Source organism: Euprymna scolopes, chromosome 35, assembly GCF_053919585.1.
Source record: "Euprymna scolopes isolate OS-2025 chromosome 35, ASM5391958v1, whole genome shotgun sequence".
Taxonomy (NCBI): domain Eukaryota; kingdom Metazoa; phylum Mollusca; class Cephalopoda; order Sepiida; family Sepiolidae; genus Euprymna; species Euprymna scolopes.
Window position 1 is genome coordinate 74,894,706 of NC_136516.1, and position 24,375 is coordinate 74,919,080.

The 24,375-nt window shown below is 33.2% G+C and overlaps 1 protein-coding gene and 1 long non-coding RNA gene across 3 annotated transcripts in view; one reads left to right on the top strand and one right to left on the bottom strand.

Annotated features, from left to right (window-relative positions):
* Positions 1-2,091: 2,091 nt before the first annotated feature.
* The window catches only part of LOC145259940 (N-chimaerin-like), a 423,244-nt gene continuing 400,960 nt past the window's right edge, over positions 2,092-24,375 (top strand). Inside the window, exon 1 of one of the 2 annotated variants that reach the window (XM_080117906.1) lies at positions 2,092-2,687. In XM_080117906.1, coding sequence (XP_079974032.1) covers positions 2,546-2,687 — 142 coding nt within the window. In that variant the 5' untranslated portion in view covers positions 2,092-2,545. The remainder of the gene's footprint in view (positions 2,688-24,375) is intronic. The other variant, XM_080117905.1, reaches the window with a different exon arrangement.
* Positions 4,690-24,373, bottom strand: LOC145259941 (uncharacterized). Its single transcript, XR_013864233.1, has 2 exons — positions 23,016-24,373; positions 4,690-5,627 (listed from the first exon to the last, which is right to left on the bottom strand). It is a non-coding gene; the product is annotated as an uncharacterized LOC145259941 (long non-coding RNA).

Sequence of the window (24,375 nt, forward strand, 5' to 3'; positions counted from 1 at the left end):
AGTAGAGAGCGCTATATTTATTTCGTATAATTTCTTTTTATTTATTTTTCGACAAAGGTCAAACAGGCTTAGTGTCATGTGGCAAGTGGTCAAGATGAAATGAGATTGTGTGCGTATATATATGTGTGTGTGTGTGTGTGTGTGTGTGTGTGTGTGTGTGTGTGTGTGTGTGTAATGATTGTATAGATTCGTTTCTAGATGTAAATCCAATGAAACTCGCGTGATTATTAAAGAGTGCTCAATGAAGGACAGAGCTGGTATATTGTCCATTTATTATACACACATTATTGGTTACATATGTAACCAATATATATAAAATTAAATACCTACAGACACTAGTGTTTCATCCTTTCGGGAATCTTCAGTACAGGGTATCACGATTAACACCAGTCGACAGATTCGATCTCGCTAACACGAGCCATCTCTGGCTCGATTAGCAAAGACCGTATCTATTCGGCTCCCATTAACCGCGTGAAATAACGTTGAATTTAAACATTTTAATTTTAAATGTTCTTTACCACCGTCAGACAGTGATCTAATTGTTATACGATGATCGATGATCTCTGCATAAGAGCTAAATTGACCGACTTAATTCAACTAAAAGTGCTCAACGATAAGAAACGAGTTTCATATATATATATATATATATATATATATATATGCATATAAACTAATAATTATAGAAGCCATATATACATATATGCCATATATATATATATATATATATATATATATATATATATATATATATATATATATATATATATATATATATATATATATATATATATATATATATATATGGCATAATCACGTTTGACACACCGGTTCCCGTCAGATCATAGAAGTTAAGCAACGACGAACCTAACCAATGCCAGATTGGTGACCATTTGGAACTTCCAGGTGCTGTATGTACTTTCCGCTTATCTCGGCATTGACTTCTCCTTGCCACTGGACTAAAGCAGTGTCGATTCAAGGAAGATGTGGTTCGGGATTCCACAACCCTTGCTACATAATTACACGCGCAGCTGCTCCTACGGGGGTATCTTTGCCTTTCAAGACTGGACGGAGGCGTCATTAATATATAATGCGTGTGTAAATTTGTTTTGTGTGTGTGTGTGTGTGTGTGTGTGTGTGTGTGTGTGTGTGTGTGTGTGTGTGTGTGTGCATTGATATTCATATTAAAACCCCTTTTTTCTATTTATTTAAAAAGAAAATATAACTTTGTGATATATGGCTCATGAAATTGCATTCATCTGAAAAAGATCTAGCTAATTTGCATACTTTTAAACATTCATCTTAATTGATTCCCTATTAGTTTTTTTTTTTTGTTTTTTTTTTTTGTTTTGTTTTTTGTTTTTTTTTGGGGGGGGGGTCAGTTTTCTTATGGGATGATCATTTTAGTTAACTATTACGTGTGATTATATTCATGCAGATATTCTACATGATTTATAATTGCGTAATATTTGCGTAAAAATGTAACAGTAAACACAAACCTCTTTCAATATAATTTATGTATGTTTATATATATTTGTTTAAAAAATTTTGCCTACCAAACTCCTCTGTCAGTTTTTGGTCTACAGACATGAAACTTCATATATGGAATATTCGAACCCATGCGAAATTTTATATTTGGTTTTAGCGGGGGGAAATCGGTGCAAAAATGCGAAAATTTTAAGAATGGAATTTGCCAGGTTAAGGTCGAACGACGGCATTATGAATATGCATGCGTAACGTAACAGCTATTGGTTCATGTTTTAATTTTTAGCCTTGCAGCAAACGTGTCTTTATAGCTCAGGCATTAACGTCAAAGAAAAAAGTAAATCGTAAGCTAAACGTTTGGGTTTCGATTCTCGGTGGTGGCGCACGAATCAATTTTTTTTTTTTTTTAACTTTTTAGATCATTAATATATATTGGTGCCAATATAATATAATAATAAATACGAAATTGCCTGGTAGTAAAATACGCTTAAATATGATATTTTGATTAATGCATATTTCGTATTTATATATATATATATATATATATATATATATATATATATATATATATATATATATATATATATATAAGAACACGCTCGTGAACACGCTCATTTTCGCACAGCTTTTCTCGCCTTCCTCTTGTTCACGCGTGTGTCCTTCTCATCCTCCTCACTGTTCGTCGACGCTGAGAACTCCGACGACAGTCAGGGAGAAAAAGAAAACTACGACCCTGATGTTCTTCTGTCTTCTTCATTAAATGTTGATGATAGTGATAGTGATAGTGGTGGTAGTAGTAGTAGTAGTAGTAGTAGTAGTAGTAGTATCACCACCACCATCACGGCAATAAAACAACAAAACCTACTAAACGCATAGTAAGGTAGAGGGCCTGGCCACCGGGTGCTCACGTTGTTTAGTATTAGGTTGTAGAAGAAAAAAATACATAATAAAAATAAATAAAAAGAGCTCAAGAGAGCGAGGTGGTTTTTTTTTTTTTTTTTCTCCCTCTCTGGCTCTCCCAGAACAATAACAACAAAAATATCACCATAGATCGACGTCGGCGATGTCCTATCGTTTCTCGGCTCTTCAACATCACAAAACATGGACATTATCCGCGGGAGAAGAGTCGTGGCAGCACATGGTCGTACACTACCCATCCGACTGCTCGGGATGCTGCAAACAGTTCGCATCCGAACCCCTAAACAGTACGTATAATCGCATTTACTGAACATTTTTGTTTTGTTTTTTTACTTTATTATCGGTAGATCTTGGTTAGGATCATCCCCGGGAGGTCCTTTACGGAATAGATCCAATTAGAGAACTGTCAGTATAAATATTGATAAAAGTATGAGAAAAAATATTCTTAAAAAAAAAAAATAAATAAAAAAAAGTAGTTTTATATCTTAAAAACAAGCAGGCTTTGTTTATTTTGCTTGTTTTGTTTTTCAATATAGTCATATCTATCTATATTTGTTATAAAACCATCTGAAAATATATATCGCCCTTTGTATATTATGCAAGAGTACTGTTCCGATTAATCTTTCATTATAAAATGTACATGCATGGCTCAACACTTTACTGCAGTTTCACTGCATTACCGATCATCGGAAGTGTATCCAACTGGCATCAATTGAAAAAAACGGATTTTTCGATTGATGCCAGTCCAATCAGAGACACTTCCAAATGTCGGTGATACTATGTAACTGCAGTAAATCGATGGAGCTAAGGATACTTTTATTATCATTTTGTTATACCGCACAAGGCGCACAATCTTACAAGCCTTTTGTTTGTTCAGGATATGCTGGTAGTGATTCGAATATGTTCTAATTCCGAGAGGTTTGTTTGTATACAAATATTATTACTTTATTACACGCCGACCAAAATCCACCCCGAATTACACACCAATTATACATATACACACACACACACACACACCACGGCGAGTTCCTTATGTTGTGTATACATCGCATAAATATTAAGGACGATCACATGCTTCTTGGTGATGATGCATCCTTACGCATGTGCGTGTGTGTCCAGTTCTTCGGAGACAAATGCATTCATGAAAAATCTGTATCCACTCCGTTATGTTCATTCATGGAAATTTCCCCTTTTGCTTCGATGGGGGGGGGGGGTATTTTTTGGTCTCATGTCAAATCATTTATTTCTTATAAATAATGCATCGGTCAATATTTTTCTTTCTTTAAAAAATTTTTTTCGTTTGTTTTCGTTTTCGAAGAAGGTAAATTCAAAATAAATTACTATATTATTAAATTCCTTTTGTGTTGATTGATTTTTTTTCCAATTGCCGAGAAACGTTGTAAGAAATATTAAATACTCAGAAACTAATTAGACTTCATTCTTTCTTTTACTACTTTGACACTTGTGCAGTTTAACATCCCCCCAAGCAAATTTATTAGAAAGCCGTTCTTAACACAGGGATGGTGGGGGTCTTTGTTAGCTCTTTTCTTACGCGGATGAGACTCACTCACCTGAAATGAAAATAATTACCTTGAGGATGCTAAACTGCACTATTGACACTATTTTAAAGATTATTCGAATTACTATATTTTTTAATATATAAATTGTAGCCTTGTAATAAAAACAAAACGAAAACTATGAAAATCCAAATCGCACGCACAGCATTAAAAATATAGAAACTCTTCGTAGTTAGCAAAATATTTTTTTTTAATTAAACACGCTGCATTTTTTTAGTTGAAATTTATTAATTTTTTTTTTAAATATTCCTGCATTATTATTTTCTACATATGCTGAAGAAAAGTCGTTTGGATTTTTACAAAAAAAACTAATCGAATTCACATATAACTAAAAATAAATTAAAAAAATAAAATAAAATAAAATGCCGTTTTGCGTAGAATTTCCAAATTTTTAGCGAACTGTTTTTAACTGCGTCATTTGTCAATAGTTTTGGCGTCAGCTAGAAATGCCCGAATTTTGGAAACTGCGAAAATATAACAAAAATAAAAAATAAAATTAAAAAAAAAAAAAAACACGCAAAAATCAGCGAATTTTAAGAATTTACATTGGGGCAGGGGGTATTTTGTAATTGTTGAAATTACGAAATAATATTAACGTTGCGTTTTTGTTTGTTTTTTATTTTTATTATTTTGTTCTCTCTTCAATTTTAGCAATAGGAGCGTTTCAATTTATTTACTCTGTGTTTTTTTGTTGTTGTTGTTGTTGTTGTTGTTTTTGTTTTTTTGGGGGAGGGGGTTGACTCTTTTAAACAAACGACGTAAAACCTGACTTGACGATGCTCAGAAGAACAGATCGACGATATGAATAGGAAAAGAGAAAACTTAAACAATAAAGTTTTATACACAGATGCTGGTACTTATGGAGAATACGGATCGTGCTGAAATAACGTTATAATTTAGAAACTCGTTCTTAACCTGGGAAAGGGGGTGGCGTTTTGTAACTATTCTGTACTTTCATCTAACAATTTAATAAATCAAAAAATACCGTAAAATTGAATTTAACTTGAAAATCCTATCTAAAAAAAAATTGTAGCACGGGTTGTATTTCACATAAACACCCAGATGCTAAAAAAGGAAAAATGAAATCAATCAACAAAGTTTTTAAAATTTTTCACATAATTTGGGGTTGGGTTCACACCATTATAAGCGCAATCTACTACTAATAATAATAATAAAAATTATTATAATACTGCTACCATTAATAATAATACCAATTCTAATACTACGAGTAGTGGTAGTATTAGAGAAATGTCTGTGAAATTTGAAAGTGATTTTCAATCCTTTAAACTGCCAATTCGAAATTTATTTCTTGCTAGAATTAAAGTTTATAAATAAAAGTATTTTTATGGGAGAGGTGTCTACTTTCTTTTTCTATTTTTTATTTATTTATTTTTCCTAATTTTCCATCGCGCCGCTATTATATTCTTCAACTGATTTTATTTATTTTCATTATAAAATCGGGGAGGAGGGGGGAGGGGCTGGTCGTAAATATTTTTTTAAAAACTAGCAAATTATTATCAGTAGTAGTAGTAGTAGTCACATGGTGGTCAATCCAATTCTAAACAAACAATAAAAATCGATAATAAAAAAGCTCAGAACAAAAATAATTGTTTAAAATGTTTATTTATTTCTTTATTCTCCTGATCAATTCTGTAAAAAAATAAAAGCAAAAAATAAATTAATTAAATAAAAAAAAACATGCTGCAAAAATAAATAAAATCACAACAATCAATTCCTAAAAATAAAATTTTATATTAAAAGTAAAATTCATACATCAGTGAAAACATTTTTGTTTTAATATATATATATATATATATATATATATATATATATATATATATATATATATATATATATATATATTCCGTTATTTTGAATTTGAATATCAAGTAAAAAAAATCTGCTCGCATCTTTGTGGATCATTTCTGTGAGTGAACGATTTTTGATTTTTGTGCATTTTTTTTTTTAATATTCCCCTACATTACACACAAAAATAAAAATAAGATCTGTTTTAGTATTTTTTTTTCTTCTTTTTTCGTGCGATATTATGCGAGAGAACAAAATTTTAAAAAAAAATTCAATATCTGGAAATTAAAAAATAATTAAATATTTTTGAGTCCACTCTCCTATTTTCATATAAGGTAAAATGATCACCCGGTTCCTGACCATATATCGTAGCACAGAACGAATAACCATTTTCTATATTCCCAAAATAGCTCGGACTGCCATTTTGGGAATTCAAAAAAAAAAAAAAAATTGGTAAGGCGGACCTGTACGAGAGGGCCCACCCCCTTAAAATTGCGTGTTTTATACTTTTTTTTTTTTTTTTTTTTTACTTTTTTAGACTATTATCATAGATCACAAATTTAAGTATCATATTAAGAGAAAAAAAAATTTTAATGACTTTTAAGAAGGGGTGTTCATTTCCTCATTATAAGGTTCTACTTCATCGCTACCTGACTTACTGACCATTTCTTTGCCGACGTGTCACGTGATTAGAACCCCTTCTTAAAAGTCATTAAATTTGTTTTTTTGTTTTTGTTTTTTTGTTTTTTGTTTTTCTTCAAAATTCTTTCTGCTAATATGATACTTAACTCTGTAATCTATGATAATCGTCGGGGAAAAAAAAAACTTTGAAAAAAAAAAAGTGTGTAAAAACACGCATTTTTAGGGGATGGCCACTCTCGTACAGGTCCGCCAATCGTTACTCGTAGGTGATCATTTTTACATTATATTTATGTAATAAAATGAACCAACGCATTGTTGAATGCTATTTTCAAGAAAATGTTCATCACTTTTGTATTTATAAAACTATCAGACAAGATTTCGTGTCTATTTTTCTCGCCTATACGTAACTTTGACTAAGATTCAAATTTCCTATTACCACTCCCGATATTAAGAATGGCTTAACTATTAATATTATTTAGAAAAGTCCTTCTTAACATGGGGAAGGCAAGTGGGGCTTCATTTACCTATTTTGCACTTTCACCTAAAAATTTAATAAACAAGATGATGTAAACAATTCAATGAAAAATGTAGCAGCAACCGGAAGTGAAGTGAAAACTTGAATTGTAAAGATAATCACACGAGTTAATTTTTTTCTTCTTAATCTAATACGTTTTTTAAAATCAATGACATTTTTTTTTTTAATCCATAAAAGCTTTTTAATTTTATTTAAAGAAAATGTAAACTCATTTTCAGGATAAAATTGAACACACGCTAAACGAATAAAAATTCGTTTAGATTGTATTGTTGAATGCGACGCCAAAGAAAAGGTTCATTAAATCTGTAGTAATAAAATTATAAGACAAGATCTCGTTATCTTTACGAGTACTGCTTCTACTTCACTTCCGGTTGCTCCTTCTAATGTTAAGAATATATATGTATATCGTCAGATTTCATCCATTTTTAATAATCATATATATATATATATATATATATATATATATATATATATAGAGAGAGAGAGAGAGAGAGAGAGAGAAGTAAGGGGGGGCTTCTTTACCTTTCTGAACTTTCACCTAACAGTTTAATAAACAAAAGATGATGTAAAAAAAATCAATTAAAAACAAAATAGCAAGCGGAAATGAAGTGGAAACACTATTCGTAAAGATAACTCTAAATTTTGTGTGTCTGGGAAGGTAGACTCCTTGTCTATATGTAACTTTACACATTGAAATTATTATTATTATTATTATTATTATTATTATTATTAATAAAATATGTATTGAAAGCAAATCAAAATAAGTAACAAAAACGTTTCTTTTAATAGGATTTGAAAATAAATTGTAAACCTCACTACAATTTGAAATATTTCCCTCAAGTCTCCCACCCGGGCAACGTCGTGAAAATACGGCTAGTTAATATGAGAAAAAAAAACTATTGTTTCGGCTAGGCACCTGCCAAGTACACGAACCTCATGCCTTAAAAGAGGAAAGAGTGCTAATCTTCTTACTTCTCCACCCCTCCTCCAAATTGTGCGCGCGTGTCTGTTCGCGAATTTAGACGAGCGCGTGCGTTGGTTGTATTTATTGTTCAAATCCTTCTCGAAAGTGAAAGCACCTTTCCATTCATAACTTCAAATTCAGGTGCCCCTTGATTGGATTAGCTGCAAATTCACATACTTGTTGTAGATAGTAATTATTTAATTATTATTATTTATTTATTTATTTAATTATTCATTTATTTATTATTTATGCATATTATTTATGTTGCTTTTTTTCTAGAATAGCTAACAAAACAAAAACGAGGGACAAAAAAATAAATATACAATAAATATTACCAATTACCGAAGCTCGGCTATGGTTCTAATGGGACCATCTTTTTTTTTCTTTTTTTTTTTCGTTTAACTTGCCAAGCTTTACATTATTTTTATTTTTAAGTAAAAAAAAAAAAAAAAAAAAAAAACACTTTAAAATAAGTTAAACACAAAACTTATCCAAGTCGGTAGAAGAATAAATTAGCTTTCCTTTTGTAACATGTTTTGCTGATTATTCCAGAAAATTACCCATTATCCTCCAAAAATTGTTTATTTCCTATTTTAGTCACGTAAATTATTTAAACTAAAATTGGATTTCGGTATAATTCTTAAATAACTTATTTTTGGGTTTGTTTTACTATACACATCAATTCGAAAAAGTTGTCACAAAACAAATATATAACAAATAAATGTTATCAAAGGCAAGATGTTACTTTTTTACCTAACTGGATATGTTTTAGTGTTTATATTTAATGTAACATGTTTATTCAGCTCGAAAAACATAGTGTTTACCGAGGTATTGAAAAATTTAAAATAGCAGCCGACTCTCTCTTTAAGGCGGTAAGTTTGGGAAAATGTGTTTGTTATAAAAAAATAAAAAATAAAAAAAAAACAGACAAAATACTGTTAGAAACTCGCTCAATATATGTTACCGTGACATAGGCTGACATATATTCGGCGGGTTTTTAACAGTATTTTGACTGTTTTTTTTATTTATTTATAACTCCTTTTCCCAAACTTACCGTCTCCGAGAGAAAGTCGGTCGCCATTTTGAATTTTCCAATACTTCGGTAAACACTGTATGTTTTTCGAGCTGAATATACATGTTATATTAAATATAAGCACCAAAAACACATCCAGTTGGGTAGAAAAGTAACTTATCTTGCCTTTGATAACATTTATTTGTTATATATTTGTTTTTTGACAACTTTTTCGAATCTATGTGTACAGTAAAACAAACCCTTATTTTTATTTCAACTCATGTTTTTAGTTAAAAAATAAATAAATTGCAGCAAGTTGCATCGTACACGTGAAACGAAGAAATGAAAACTCGTCCCGGGAAATAATGATCGACATCTTTATGAACAAATCAAAACGGTAATTAAGGGTACATAACTCAAGTTCATAAATAAAGACGGAACCACTTTTTTCTTTCAGAACTCAATTCGAAAGTAATTTCTAACTTGGAATTAATATTTCTGTAAACAAAAGTCGAGCAATAAGGTTCATTTTTGTAATTATTATATCAAACGCAATGAGCCGAGCCACAACAACTACTAATAATGATATATATATATATATATATATATATATATATATATATATATATATATATATAAGTGAAATTGTCTTTCTGTGTTCGTGTGTGTACATTTCCCTACAAAACTACTTTGTCAATTTTCAGTCTACAGACTCAAGATTTGACATAACGAGTATTGAGATTTGGGAAAATCCATGTGATCGGTTTTCGAACAGAAATTTGGCGATTAAGGGGTCAAAGTTCAACGATTTGACCATTGAAAACTCTACAAAACTCCTCCGCCAATTTGGGGTCTAAACACTTGAAATTTTAGATGTAGGTTACTTTGACATGGATCAAACTTTTTAATTCGATTTGAGCCCAAAACAAATGTAAAGGGGTCAAAGTTAAAAAAATGATTTATTATTCTACTCATTGAATTTTACTACTTTTTCAATAAAAAAAAAAAGTGGTACTTGTACAGTTTAATCAAGACATTTAAAAATGAAAATATCGAAAAAAAAAAAAAAAAGGTTATATCGTACGTATCCATTTTGGACTGAAGATCAAAAAAAAATTTTTTCACTTAATTTAATCGAGTAGTTTTTTTGGGGGGGGGGTTTACAACGGAAAAACACGTTTGTATGAGAGCGCGTTGAAGGTAGCCATCTTGGAATTTTTTGAATATACCACGGGGAGATAACTCAATTTAAAGCACCGACACTCACTCCCCATCTTTAATACTAACTTTTCTTTTGCTCGGTACCATAACAAATTGTTTTTTCGCGCTAAAAAAAAAAAGAAAAAGAAAAAAAACTACGCTTGAAATTAAGTGAAATTTTGGGTGTGTACTGTCCTGTACACATAGATTCGAAAAAGTTGTCAAAAAACAAATATATAACAAATAAATGTTATCAAAGGCAAGATAAGTTACTTTTCTGCCAAACTGGATATATTTTTTGTGTTTTTATTCAATGTAACATATTTATTCAGCTCGAAAAACATACAGTGTTTACCGATGTATTCGAAAATTCAAGATGGCGTCTCACACCCTCTTTAACACCGTAAGTATGGAAAAAGGTGTTATAAATAAAAAAACTATACAAAATACTATTAAAAACCCGCCGAATATATGTCAACCTATGTCACGGTAACATATATTGAGCGAGTTTTTAACAGTATTTTATCCGGTTTTTTATTTATAACATCTTTTTCCACACTTACCGTGTTAAAGAGAGAATAAGACGCCATCTTGAATGTTCCAATACATCGGTAAACACTGTATGGTTTTCGAACTGAATAAACATGTTACATTGAATAAAAACACGAAAAATATATCCAGTTTGGTAGAAAAGTAACTTATCTTGCCTTTGATAACATTTATTTGTTATATATTTGTTTTTTTGACAACTTTTTCGAATCTATGTGTACAGTAATACAAACCCGAAATTTTTTTTCGGAGAACTTCATTCTATCACGAATACGTATAAGATAAACTTTTTTTTCGATATATTTATTTTTTAATGTGTCGATTAAACTGTACAAGTACCAAAAAAGTTAAAAATTTGTTGTTCACTCGCGCATGCAAATTAAAAACGTGGTGCTTGTGACCTTTTGTTACCACGCTTTTTATTACATTTATAAATGTATTTTCAAGTGAAATTCAAGTTTTACAATAACTTTTAGGTACTTATGCACTTTTGCTACCGTGCTGAAATAACGTTACTTAGAAAGCCATTCTTAGCATGGGAAGGGGAGGGTGTTTTGTAATTATTCTGTACTTTCACCTAACAAAGATATTGTAAAACTTGAATTTAACTTGAAAATACTATTTTTTTTAAAAATAGCACAGTAACAAAAGTGCATAAGCACCAACTTTTATATTAAATTAAGTGAAAGTAGAGAATAGTTAGAAAACACTCTTCCCTTCCCATGTTAAGAATGGCTTTCTAAATAATAACGTTATTTTTCAGCACGGTAACAAAAGTGCATAAGTACCAAAAATGGTTATAAAAGTGAGAAATTATCAAAGTAAATAAATAAATTAAAAATGTTATCCGTGCAATGCATTAGCCTTTGTAAGGGAGTGGCTATTAAATAAATATGCTTGCCACCATGGAACTCAACGCCTCAGGAGTACCAAAATATATATACACAAAATAAATATATATATAATACATGTTATAATTTAAATTACCTTTGGTTCCTTAGCTATAATAAATATTGTAATTATCCCCCTTGGCCGGAAGCACCTCTCCGCCATATTAACTCGATTATAGTCAGAGCAAGCACGTGTATTAATTTTAAGTTGATGAAACCTTTATCAAAGGCGTTCCTGTTTTCTCTTACTTCATTCTTTTTTACACATCACTACAATTTTATCAACTTAAAATAAAAGAAAAATAATGAAATGGACAGCCCCGACAGTTTGATGTGAAACCCACTACTCTGAATGCAGTGTACAAACACTGGAAACTAACCTTCGAAAACTATATACGTACCACAAACAACGGCGAAATTGAAAATAACCCCCAAAACTTCTTCGCCTTAATCAACTTTATTTGAGTAGTGATCTATGAAATAATAAGCGATGCTATGGACTATATCATCACAATAAAATCTCTAGACACTGCCTACATTAAGCCGACAAATTTTCTATACAATAGACACCGGTTACTTACAAACAAACAACAACCAGCACAAACTATCAACGCATTTATGCAACAATTAGAAATACTTGCTAAATCACGTGAATTCCAAGCCATAACCACAGAAGAAAACAAAAAAACAATATATTCGAAACGCTTTTATTAGTGACATCGCCTCCTCATCTATTCGTCAACGCTTGCTTGAAAAACCTTTCTTAACACTACAAAAGACCTATGTAATGGCCAGATCCCTGGAACAAGCAGAGAAACATTCAGTAAGCTACAAAAACAACCTTAACGCTACTATAATTCCATCAGAAGATGCCCACTTAGCCGCTATAAAGGGAAATACTCATCCAAAAGGAATTTGTTTCTTCTGTGGAAACTCTCGGCATTCGTGGGTGCTATGCCCGGCGTGTAACGCTGAGTGTAAGAAATCTAAAAAGAATGGCCATTGGGCTAAGGTATGTACTGCTGCTGTATTATACAACCCGGAATCACCCTCTCTAATCTAGGAACCGAAGTAAAAGATGTTACGTTTACTAAATGTAAAATAAATGGGCATATTGTTAACGTATGGTAGATTCTGGTAGCTTCGGGACGTTCATCAACAAAAATACTGAAAAAAAAAAGAAAAAAAAAAAAACTGAAGCTCTTCTTTATATCTAAACAAAAGACCATAGCGTTGGCAGACCCTAACCAACGTGCCAAAATTATTAGTGAAGCCATTGTTGACATTGCTCTAAATAATAAGAACCATCTTGGCATGACAGTGAAAGTATTCAAGAATTTCTTTATCGACATAATTATCGGGAAAGACATTCTAAAAAACGTGCAAAAGAGTGACCCTGAAATTTGACGGTCCTGGGGATGAAATTGTCATTGGAGCTGTTAACAAGGACTCTTTTCCATCCATAAACATTCCTCCTTCTCTCTTTTCTCATCTTTATCCACGTATAATTCCCACTGCAACCAAATCTCATCATCACACCATTGCTGACAATAAATTCATAAAAGAGGAAACTGCCATGATGTTGAAAGAAGGCATAATAGAGCCCTCTATATCTCCTTGGCGAGCTCAAGTTCTACTGACGTCAAACGAAAATCACAAAAATGAATGGTTGTCGACTAGAGTGATACCATGAATAGATTTATGGAACTTATCAATAAAATGATTGACGATGTAGCACAGAATATCTTTACAACACTCATCCTGAGGTTTGCATACCACCAAATACCGATAAGTCACACTGATCGAAAATACACTACCTTTGAAGTAAGTGGAAAACTGTACCAGTTTATTCGTCTACATTTTGGCATCACTAATGGAGTAAGTGCATTCCAAAGATGTATGAATAACATCATAGAGAAGGAGAATTTGATAGACACCGTCGTGTATGTAGACAATATGTGTCACAATATGTGGAAAGGATCAAAAAGTGTACGACTAAAATCTCCAAAGATTTTATGTTGAGCAAAAAGATACAACATCACCCTGAATCAAAGTAAGAGCGTCATTTCAGCTACCTCAATCACTTTACTTGGTTACACAATGCAAAACAATCAAATTGCTCCTGACTACCAAAGACTAAAACCATTCCTCGAAATGCCACCACCTCTAAATCTCACGTGTCAAAAACGAGTAGTCGGAATGTTCTCGTATTATAGTAAGTTCATTCCAAACTTTGCTGAAAAAACACTGCTACTCAACCACAACAAAGAGTTTCCACTGCCCTCATCTGTCTTAAACTTTTTTCAAACGTTGAAGACTGATCTAAAAATGGTACACTAATAACAGTTGACCCGGATAAGGAATTTGAAGTAGAAACAGATGCAAGTGATTACTGCATAGCTGCTACACTAAACCAACAAGGTCGACCTGTTGCATTCTTTTCACGGACGCTAAACCCAAACGAAATTAAACATTATGCTGTTGAAAAGGAAGCTGCTGCTATTGCTGAAGCTCTCTGAAAGTTGCGACACTTTCTACACGGAAGACACTTCAAAGTCATTACGGAGCAAAAGAGCATTAGTTTCATGTTTGACAACAGTAGCAAATCCAAAATCAAAAATGAAAGGATATGTCGTTGGCGGATTGAACTGTCACAAATTCAGTATCGTCTATCGTCTGGGAACGGAAAATGCAGCTGCTGACACATTCTCTCGCATCTCTGCTTTAACTCACCCTCTACAAAACCGTTACGATTTGCATGTTAGACTATGCCATCCTGGTGTTACATGGCTCAACCACTTCATTAGAACAAGGAACCTTCCATACTTTTTGGAACAAGTTAAAAAATAACCGACTCTTGTTTCTCCTGCCAGTATCTGAAGCCCAAATTTGGCCAGTTGTAATAAAGGAACACTCGTACAGGCTATACTACCTTTTCAGCAATTAAACATTGACTTCAAAGTCCCCCACCTACTTCTTTGCGTGGTAACAAATACTTACTTTTCCATGTATTCTAACCACTGCGCCACAGGTCCTTGCGAATTACTTAGGACTTCTATCCAGTCATGGCTGATGGAATGCTACCCCCATGAAGTAAATAAAGGTTTCCATTTGAAATTCCATCCAAATTCCAGTTTGACAGAAACGTTCCCGAGTTCGACAGGATACACCTGAAGAAGGTCGGAGGTTCCATCGACCAAAATGTGAAAATGACATTCAAGATAAGAACAGTAGTCGGAAAAATCCAAATAATACAAAAACCTTGATAATCGCTAAGTGCGAAATGTTACTTTGCTATCTCTGTCCGCATGTCACCCATGGCAGTTAAGGAGTTAATTAAATGATTGGCTAAAAAAAACCTTAGTCTCTCTCTCTCTTTCGGAAGTCAATTCTCTCCAGAAATAAAATCTTTAAGAAACTCTCAGCAGACGTTTTCTTGTGTCCTTTTCTACATGAAAATAAGCTTTATTTGTATAGCAAACACTAGATGAAAGAGCAACGATGTAGAAAACTAGTGGCATCACACAAGGATGAGAAAAGGCCCAAATATGTACAAAGAACTTTGTTTCTATTAAGGAAAATATAACAATTGAAATCTAATAAACTTCACTCTATATCTAACTTGTCCACCAAGTTTTAGTCATGAATGCCCAACAATCTTGGTCTTAGCACAATTAAATTATATGCAGGGACACTTTGCTGATCGTCTCATCAGTAGGTGTGATCCTGAATGGCCTTCACGCTCTCCAGACCTTAACCCCTTTCCCAATTAATGAGCATTTGACAGACTTTATGTGCAAGATTGACATCCCTAATATTATAAACAAGTTGTCACACGCTAAATATAGAAACTGTTGGTGATAATATTAGCAGGAAGACACGATGTTGCCCGGGATTGAACAAGGATCACTATGCTCATAACACCATGTTACCTTCTTTGGTTTTACTGCTCCTCTTCCCCGTTCCACCCTCTAATATAGTTAGAAGAAACCATTTTAGTTTCTTATACATATGATTTAAATTTCATTAAAATCAGATATACATATTTGAATTTTTAAGGATGCTCTGTCTCCACAAGTGAGACCAATGGTATCTACTGAATTGTCATGTCACAGTTCTGAGCATATCCAAAAATTACGAAAAACAATGAGATAGAAAATTAATTATTAACAAAAACGGTTTTCAAAGATAATTAGCGAAAATTAAGTTTTTTCTAAATTGGTCTAAGATTTTTCAGTTTTCAGAAAAGATTTATCTCCCTTTTGTTACAATTAGAACTCTCCGTTTTTTTTGGGGTTTTTTTTTTTTTTTTTTTTTTTTTTTGCAAAACTCAATTTTCATAAATTGTCTCTGAAAACTATTTTCACTAATAATTAATTTTTTCCTCTTATCTTTTTTTCATAATTTTTGGATGTTTTCATTACTGTGAGATAACAATTTAGAAAACAGCATTGGTTTCACTTGAAAACCAATATTCTAATTTTTGCGTTTCACTAACGAAGAAGAACCATTTTTTTCTTGATATTGCCCTGACTTACTATCTTGACATTTCCCTACTTTTACGACCTAAATACAGGTTGATCCTGCTTTTGGAACAATTGGCTGTTCTAGAGATTTTCATACCTTACAAGATTGACCTACTTGTATACAGGATGGAACAATAAAGTTGTCACCCTAAAGAAAACAATACTACAGCTTTATTTATTGAAAAAAAAATCAATTTAGGTAACTTGATTATGTAGTAGAGCTAACATCTATTCAATGTAGCAGCCTTCAGCCTCAATTAGCACCTTGATACTGATCTGGAACTGTGAGCATGCCTTTTCCACAAGCGCCGTCAGAAGCTCAGTGAATACTTGGCAGATGGCAGCGATTAGGCTGGCTTTGGTGTTGTGGGCGGTCATGTTGGTGATGTTCTCGACGTGTGACCAAAATAGTCCAGCTGGTTCAGGTCAGGAGAGGGGTGGGGCAGTAAGAGAAGGGTGGGGCAGTGAGAGAAGGGTGGGGCAGTGAGAGAAGGATACAAAGTTGTAGCACTCCTCCTGAACCCAAGCCTGGGTCTCTTGGGACCGGTGGATCGGCGCAGAGTCCTGCTGCCACACCCATGATCTGCCAGTGGCCATCTGATTGCACCAGAGGATCACCACACTCTTCAGCACATCCAGGTACGCTTTGGTGTTGACTCATAAGCTGACTTCGAAGATGTGAGGTGGCATGATGTGGCTCTCACTTGAAACCACAACAAAGATCATAACCGAGACCGGAAACTTTTGTTTTCATCACCCTGGCCACGTCCCTGTTATTCATGGCAATCCAGCAGTACATTTTAAGTGTGCTGGCAATGGTCCCGTTGTCATAACTTGAATCAGTAGAGAGCATGAGTTGTACAGCGGCGCATCTCCAATTTCGCTCATTAATGTGTCACTTTCAGACATGATAGAAGGCTCCTATCGTTCTTGAGATTTGTACACAATTAACCAACTCGTAGATTGTCTGCAACAAAAAAGAAAACCAGTTTTCAAACGGAAATGGAATTATGTTGTCTTTTCTAGGGCAACAATTTTATCGTTCCATTCTAGACAACATGTGACCTGTTGAGTCAAATTGATACATTAAATATTACTGTATACATTGAGTGAATGTACGTATAATTTAAGTTTTATGTGAGATTGACATTCCTGATATTATAAACAAGTTCTCTCTCATGCTAAATTTAGAATTTGCGTTTGATATTGTGTCAATTCCTTTCTATATCTTTTCGTTTATTAAAGAGCTTGTAGTTACCCCCCCCCCACTTCCAAAAAAAAAAGATGACTATATTTACCATTTGGATAAATGTTTGGAGGTGGGGGGTCATGTTGCTAAAAATCAAAGTTTTCTTTTAGAGATATTTTGTGACAATGTTTAAAGAGAACAGAAAAATTCTGCATATACATTAAAAATTGTTTTATGTTATTGTTTTTATTAAATTTTATAAATTTATATTACAATGATAAATATTATCAAATGATTCCTCATTTCCATTTAAAATCCAGTTAGTATTAGGCATGTAAACTTGAGAAAAGCATGCTTGAAATGTGTCAACATTATATGAATATAAGGTAAATCAAAACAAAATCGACACTGAATTTGAGTTGATGTGTTGTTTATCTAAAAAAAAAAAAAAAAAAAAAAAAACGAAACTAATTTTAACTCAGAATGATTCCTTATTTAATCATATTTATTAACTAGCAAAGATACTCACTTTACATGGGTGGAGATGGGTGATCTGATTTAAATTCACAAAGAAGTTGGTCGACACCATGGTGGCGGCCCCTAGGACTGTGATACACCCCCAACTTGGTATACACCATCCCTAGGTGAGGAAGTTTATGAAAAGCCACACCAAATATGAATTTAACCTTTGACCTTGAGAAATGGTGTGTACCATTCCTAAGTACGAGACCATCATCATGTCAGCTTTGGTTATGATCTATCCAATGGTGTGGGCTGTAGGAGAGTTGTACACACACACACACACACACACTACTACTTTATATATATTAATATTTAACAAACACAACATTAAATCATTTTAAATGCCCATACAGAATTTTTCTAGAGTTCTTCTATCTGATCTTTAAACATTACTTACCTTGCCCATAAATGTATGGCAATATTTGAGGGAGAGAGTATCTGTATGTGTGCTGTACGTTTAATTGATCATAAGGAAAATATTCTTTGCTCAAAAATAGAGTTTTTTCATATTGAACGAGGAAATATATCTTTTGAACATTTCTGTCACCAACCATCAACTGACTGCGAATAACGGTTCAAGGCGCATGGTAAGTTGCAGGTTTCACACCTCTAAGAATTCGCTATTAACTGATGCTTGGCAATCCATCGAATCATTTCGAAATTGTCAAACAGCTTTATGACATGTGGAATATCGTTATTTCTTTAGCCCGCATGAAATCATTGTCATAAAACATCGTTTACAAGACTTGTTAGATGTGTGGGAATTGAAATTCCAAGGCTAACTGGATTATCACCCTTTTAATTCTGGTAACCAGAGAGCAACACAGCCACGCCACGTCTTGTTCTGCATATTTCTATCTCTTTTCCACTGGACTCTCGACAAATCAACATGTAACAATAATGCACTCTGGTTGCCATTGCCAGCCAACCAGCTCGTCTGACTAACTCGTCAGCCAATCATCAAATACTAAGCACAAGTAATGTTATCTCTCCTCAACAAACTCTTATTCTTGCTATCTCCATCTCATGTATTCTATGTAAATAAATCTACATTTATTTGTTATCATATATCAGTATGTTTCGTCTCTTCATTATACAACCTTTGCTTCTCAATCACTTACCATTCATTAAACACATGGAGGATGGGATCGTCTATAGCGTAAACAGGCTATCCTGTCCTCTACAGATTTTCCAATCTGTAGAGGTCAGCATGGCCTGTTTATGGAATTGACGATCCCATCCTCCATGTTATTAATGAATGGTAAGTGATTGAGAAGCATGGGTCGCATAAGCAAGAGACAAAACAAACCGATATACGATAGTGAAAGAATGTAGATTTATTTACATAAAAATACAAGAGGAAGAATAAAGATATAGAAAGTAAGATTTCATTGAGAAGACAGTAACGTTACTTGTAGTTAGTATTTGATGATAGGCTGACGGGTTAGTTAGGATAGCTGGTTGGGTGGGCATGCCAACCCTGAGTGCGATATCATCACTTATTGAGAGTCCAACAGAAAAGAGATAGAAATATGCAGAACAAGAAGTGATGTGACTGTGTCGCTCTCCGGTTACCAAAGTTAAAAGAGCAATAACCCAGTTCGCCTGGGAATTTCAATTGAAACTTGGTGAAACAACAACTACGGAGATGAGAATAACAGTCTACAAAAAAATGAATACACAAATTCATCCCAAACAAAATAAAAATAAAATAATATATAATACCAAAACAATTTGTTTTAAAAGTTATTAAAAGCAAATTGTTGTTTAGGGGTTATTTCATTTAAAAAAAAAAAAAAAAATTACTCTTTGTATATAGTAAGCTCAGGTACTTTTTTAAGGTTTTCACCAGTATCAAAGTGTTGAGGCATATTTGGTCGCCATAAGTGACAAAGATTTAACTTTATCAAAATTTTATCTCAAAGATTATTTATCAAAAAAATTCCAAAATTATTCCTGGATTGAAGACGGCCATCATAACCTGAATCAGTTTTATCCAGATGTACTTGCAATGCCAAGATTCACATTTAGATCATATCATTAAGTCAGGCATAGATAGGAGTTCATTTGTCATTTATACTAAATATGGTTGGATTGCAGAAAGGATTGTAATTTTTATTAATGATTTGGAGCAGAGGTGGGTTAGGGTTAGGGTGGGTTAGGGTTATGTGGGTTTGGGTTAGGGTTAGGTGGGTTAGGGTGGGTTAGGGTTATGTGGGTTAGGGTTAGGGTTAGGGTTATGTGGGTTAGGGTTAGGGTGGGTTAGGGTTATGTGGGTTAGGGTGGGTTAGGGTTAGGGTGGGTTAGGGTTAGGGTGGGTTAGGGTTAGGTGGGTTAGGGTTAGGTGGGGAGCTTTTTTTGTGTTTTTTGAGGGGTTGGATTACTTGTACTTGCCTTTTTTTTTATTACAAATTTCAATTCAAGCCATTCAACAGTTTAAAGGCTGCAAAATTCCTTTAATACAAGAGTGTCACGATTGTAAATACATGTTAACCATTTAAAACATCTAATTAGAATTGACTAAAATGTCTAATTTTTAGCATATATTATTGAACAGCAATAAAATAAAGACTGTTGGACATTCACGACTGAAATTTGGTGGACAAGTCAAGTGTAGACTGATGTTCATTTGTACCAAATATAGTTGGATTGCAGAAAGGAATTTTTAATAACAACCAGACTTTATTCTCCATTAAAAACATGCAAAAGTTAAAGCCTGTTGACTTAAAATGAGTGATTTGTGTCGAATTGAAGGTTGAATATAGTTAAATTTGTGTTCATTTTTGCATTAAATTCGTATCCCTATTAATCCCTAACCATGTACTATAATACTTAGTTCTTTGCACCTTATCATAACAAAATTTTACACAAAATTTCAGGCAGATCAGTCCAGTAGTTTCCAAGAAAACTTCTAGAGTAAATGTGGTATTGTGGTGACTAATCCCTATAATTCCCAATTAATCTTTAATGTTGCATCAAACAAATATTAGATTGGTGCAAAAATAATAGCGTTTTTTGACGTTCACCTTATATATAAAAAACGATATTTTTGCACCAACCGTATACCATAATACTTAGTTCACTGCACCTTATCATAACAAAGGTCCATACAAAATTTCAGCCAGAACAGACCAGTAGCTTCAGAGAAAAAGTGAAACAGACAAACAGAAATATCGATTCAATATGTGGATGGCATACAGCATTATTATGTTGACTCACTGGTTCTTGTCTAGTTAAGTGACGTTAAGCCTAGCCAGTACCAGATGGGTGACCATTTGGGAACACTAGGTAAACGGGTATATATAATACCTCAGAAAGATGAATGCCCATGTCTGGCATAATTCCAGGTGACCCTTGGGCAAGATGTAGCACCTGTTAGCATCCCTTTGATGTTCTGGAGGGTTACCATACAGGAGTGGTGAAGGCAAGGCATCTCGAAAAGAGAGATTATGTTGAAATAAAAAAAAAAAAAAGAGAGAGCCCCTTTACCCTGTAGGGCAACCTTTTAGTGATGGTGTCACCGACAAAACAACCACTTCCAATTTGTCAGGAGCCAGCACGGAAGTAGTAAGTTCCAGAAAACTGTAATAAGATTGTTCATTTCAATGCACAATCTGGTTTTAAGTGAAGATAGTGAAACATGTGGGTGGCGATGGAGGAAATATGCTCTCAATGCATCAAATTCAAACTACAGTAGAGCTTTCTCTGACATTGTTCGAATCTGGTGCATTAAGAGCATCTCTCTTCCATTGCTTATCTGAAGAAGATCCAAAGCAAAACCCTTTACTAAATTCCACTAAAGTTATCAATGACCTTCCAGAGAATATTATTCAGAAAATTAACATTTGTGCTGATGACACTATCCTCTATTCTGGTATTGCTTCTCGCCTATCTTCCTCAGGTCAGTTGAAATATTCAGTTAATCCAGAAGTTAGCATGGAATCAGTCATGGATTGGGATAATAAATGGCTAGTTTTGTTTAATCCTGCTAAGACTCAACCTGTCTTTCAGTTATAGGTGTGTCGCTTTTTTCTTGAGATTCACATGGATGGCTCTGCTCGCGATGAGAACTCTAAAACTTCTTATCCTTTATGCAAAAATATGTGTGCTTGAGCGAACAACAATGGCCACCATTTATAACATAACATTTCTTAATCTCCGGAAAACTACTTATTTGCAGAAAATTTAAATGCGATATTTTTTTTCAGCACATCCGAAAACTTTAAGAAGACAAGTTTTTTAGGTAGGTTTTCTGTTGGTCTACTAGGCCACAATTACCCATTTTACGTTGACCAAAAAGTGGGTGTTCATTTTACATTAAATTAATATAGAAAAGTGATCTCCCATTTTTTGAAACTATAATTTCTTCATATCTTGGAAACTACTTATTTCCTGAAAATTATAAACGTTATTTTCGTTTTCAGAACCCCCGAAAGCCTACAATAGTGATAATTTTAAAGGATTTTTTGATGGTGGAAACATACTACACCTTTACGGTTATCTGTTATTTTTTGAGTAGTTACCGTGGTTGAAAATATGTATCGACGTGCAATTGTTTTTTTTTTTTTTTTTTTTTTTTTTTTGTATTCATGAATCATGCGCTTACGCGGTGGGGGACTGAAAGGACATATTGACGACATGGCAGTTTTCCGTCTCCGTGTTTTGTTGAGAAGGGTTGGCGCATGCGCAAAATGACGGTTATCCGTAAGAAAATATTCCCTAGAAACAGGTCTTGAAAACAACTGAACGGTAAATTTGCGATGGGTTTAAATAACAGATTCGTTTTCATCAGCCTCGAAAACCCTAAAAACACAAGCTAGAATGTTCGGCGTTGTGTTACAGTTAAAAATAACATTTTACCAATTAACTTAATGATAAGCAAATGATACCGTAAAAATTGAATTTGACTAGAAAATCCAATCTAAAAAAATAAAATAAAATAGCACGGTTCGTAAACTGCAGAAGTGCAGAACTACCAGGACCCAAAAACCATCGATGGAGACAAGAGTAATTCTAAAAATGTACCCTCAAAGTCGGGGATTGTAGTTATTATTTGTGACACCAAAAGCAAAACAACGGAATTTTTCGGTTGCGACACTGCTATATCAAAGAACCAAAATTTTGATTTAACTATTTATATTCGGCGCTAAAGCGTAAAATTAAAAAGAAGAAAGAAAATGATGCGATTATCTGTTGTACTTACCTACAAAACTAAACACGCACAGTGACTACAACAGGTCAGGTCGCAGGCTACAAGGCGCATCCGATTATTTTGGGAATAGAATTCTAAAATCAAAATAGACAGACTAAAATATAATGACAAGGATATTCATTTTTCTCCCTATTTTTTTCTCTAAATCTGTTTATATACAAACCTTCCATATGACATTTTAATATTCCCATTATTGCGTTAATATTAATATTCGAAGAGATTTCTCCCGGTGACAAGTCGTGAATCAATTCAAGGGGGATAACTCTATCATGTTTTATCTTAGCTTATTTTAACACGAGAGTATACTTGTTCGGGGCATAATGACGACAAAAAAAATGATAAATGGAAAAGATCGATGATGTAAACATAATGCGATAAAAAAAAATGTTTTGTTTATTTGGTACTTCTACACTTTATCGCGGAAACTGGAGACGCCATTTTATTTCACGCACCTGCAGTTTAAATGCAAGGGAGTAATCATTATTTTAAACTATGACCGAAGCAATAAGCATGAAATAAATAACAAAAAAATAAGCTGGAGAACGATTGCTTCCGGAAAGAATAAATTAACCTAAAATTAACATTTATTATTTTATTCAATGTTTAGAATTATTTATTTGTTCGCAAAAAAAAAAAAAAACTATTTTATAAAAATCTAATGTTGCTTTTATTACAAAATTTCTTAGTAAAATTATATTTTCTTACGCAGTTTTTTCGATAAATGTTTTTACAATTATATTTTGATAAATTTTAATTCAATAAATGTTTTGGTTTTCAAATGGCGCTCGCCCAGTTTAAACAATTATAAATATGTCATTTCATTTTCTGTGTTTGATAAAAAAAAAAAAAAAAAAAAGAAATGTTTCATGAAAAACTTTTCCGTTTTCATTAATTAAATCGGATCAAGTAAAGATTAGATACCCCATAGCAGAAGGCGAAAACTAGCACACATTTCAAGTGACACTGGTTGTTCGACCTTGACATTGTCGTTGGTTGTTTGCAAACACATTAAATAGCAGACATGGTCGAATGTTCGCGAACAAGATTTTTTTTTTAATATATTTAAATAAATGGGTGTTTTTCTGAGTGCGTTTTTTTAATATATTTACAGAATAATAATAATAATTTTTAATAAAACTAATAATAATAATTCTGTGGGAGAGTGGTTGCAGGGAAGAGAAAAGAGCATCCGCCACTAAACCACAAAGTCTATTTTGTACTGTCAAGGCAGGATAGGCTGTTTTTAGCAGCTCCTGTCCAGATGTGGCAGCAGTACTCCATCCTTGGGCGTACTTGGCTTTTATATAGATAGAGAATTGCATTAGCAGTGAGATATCTTTTGGAGCGGTAG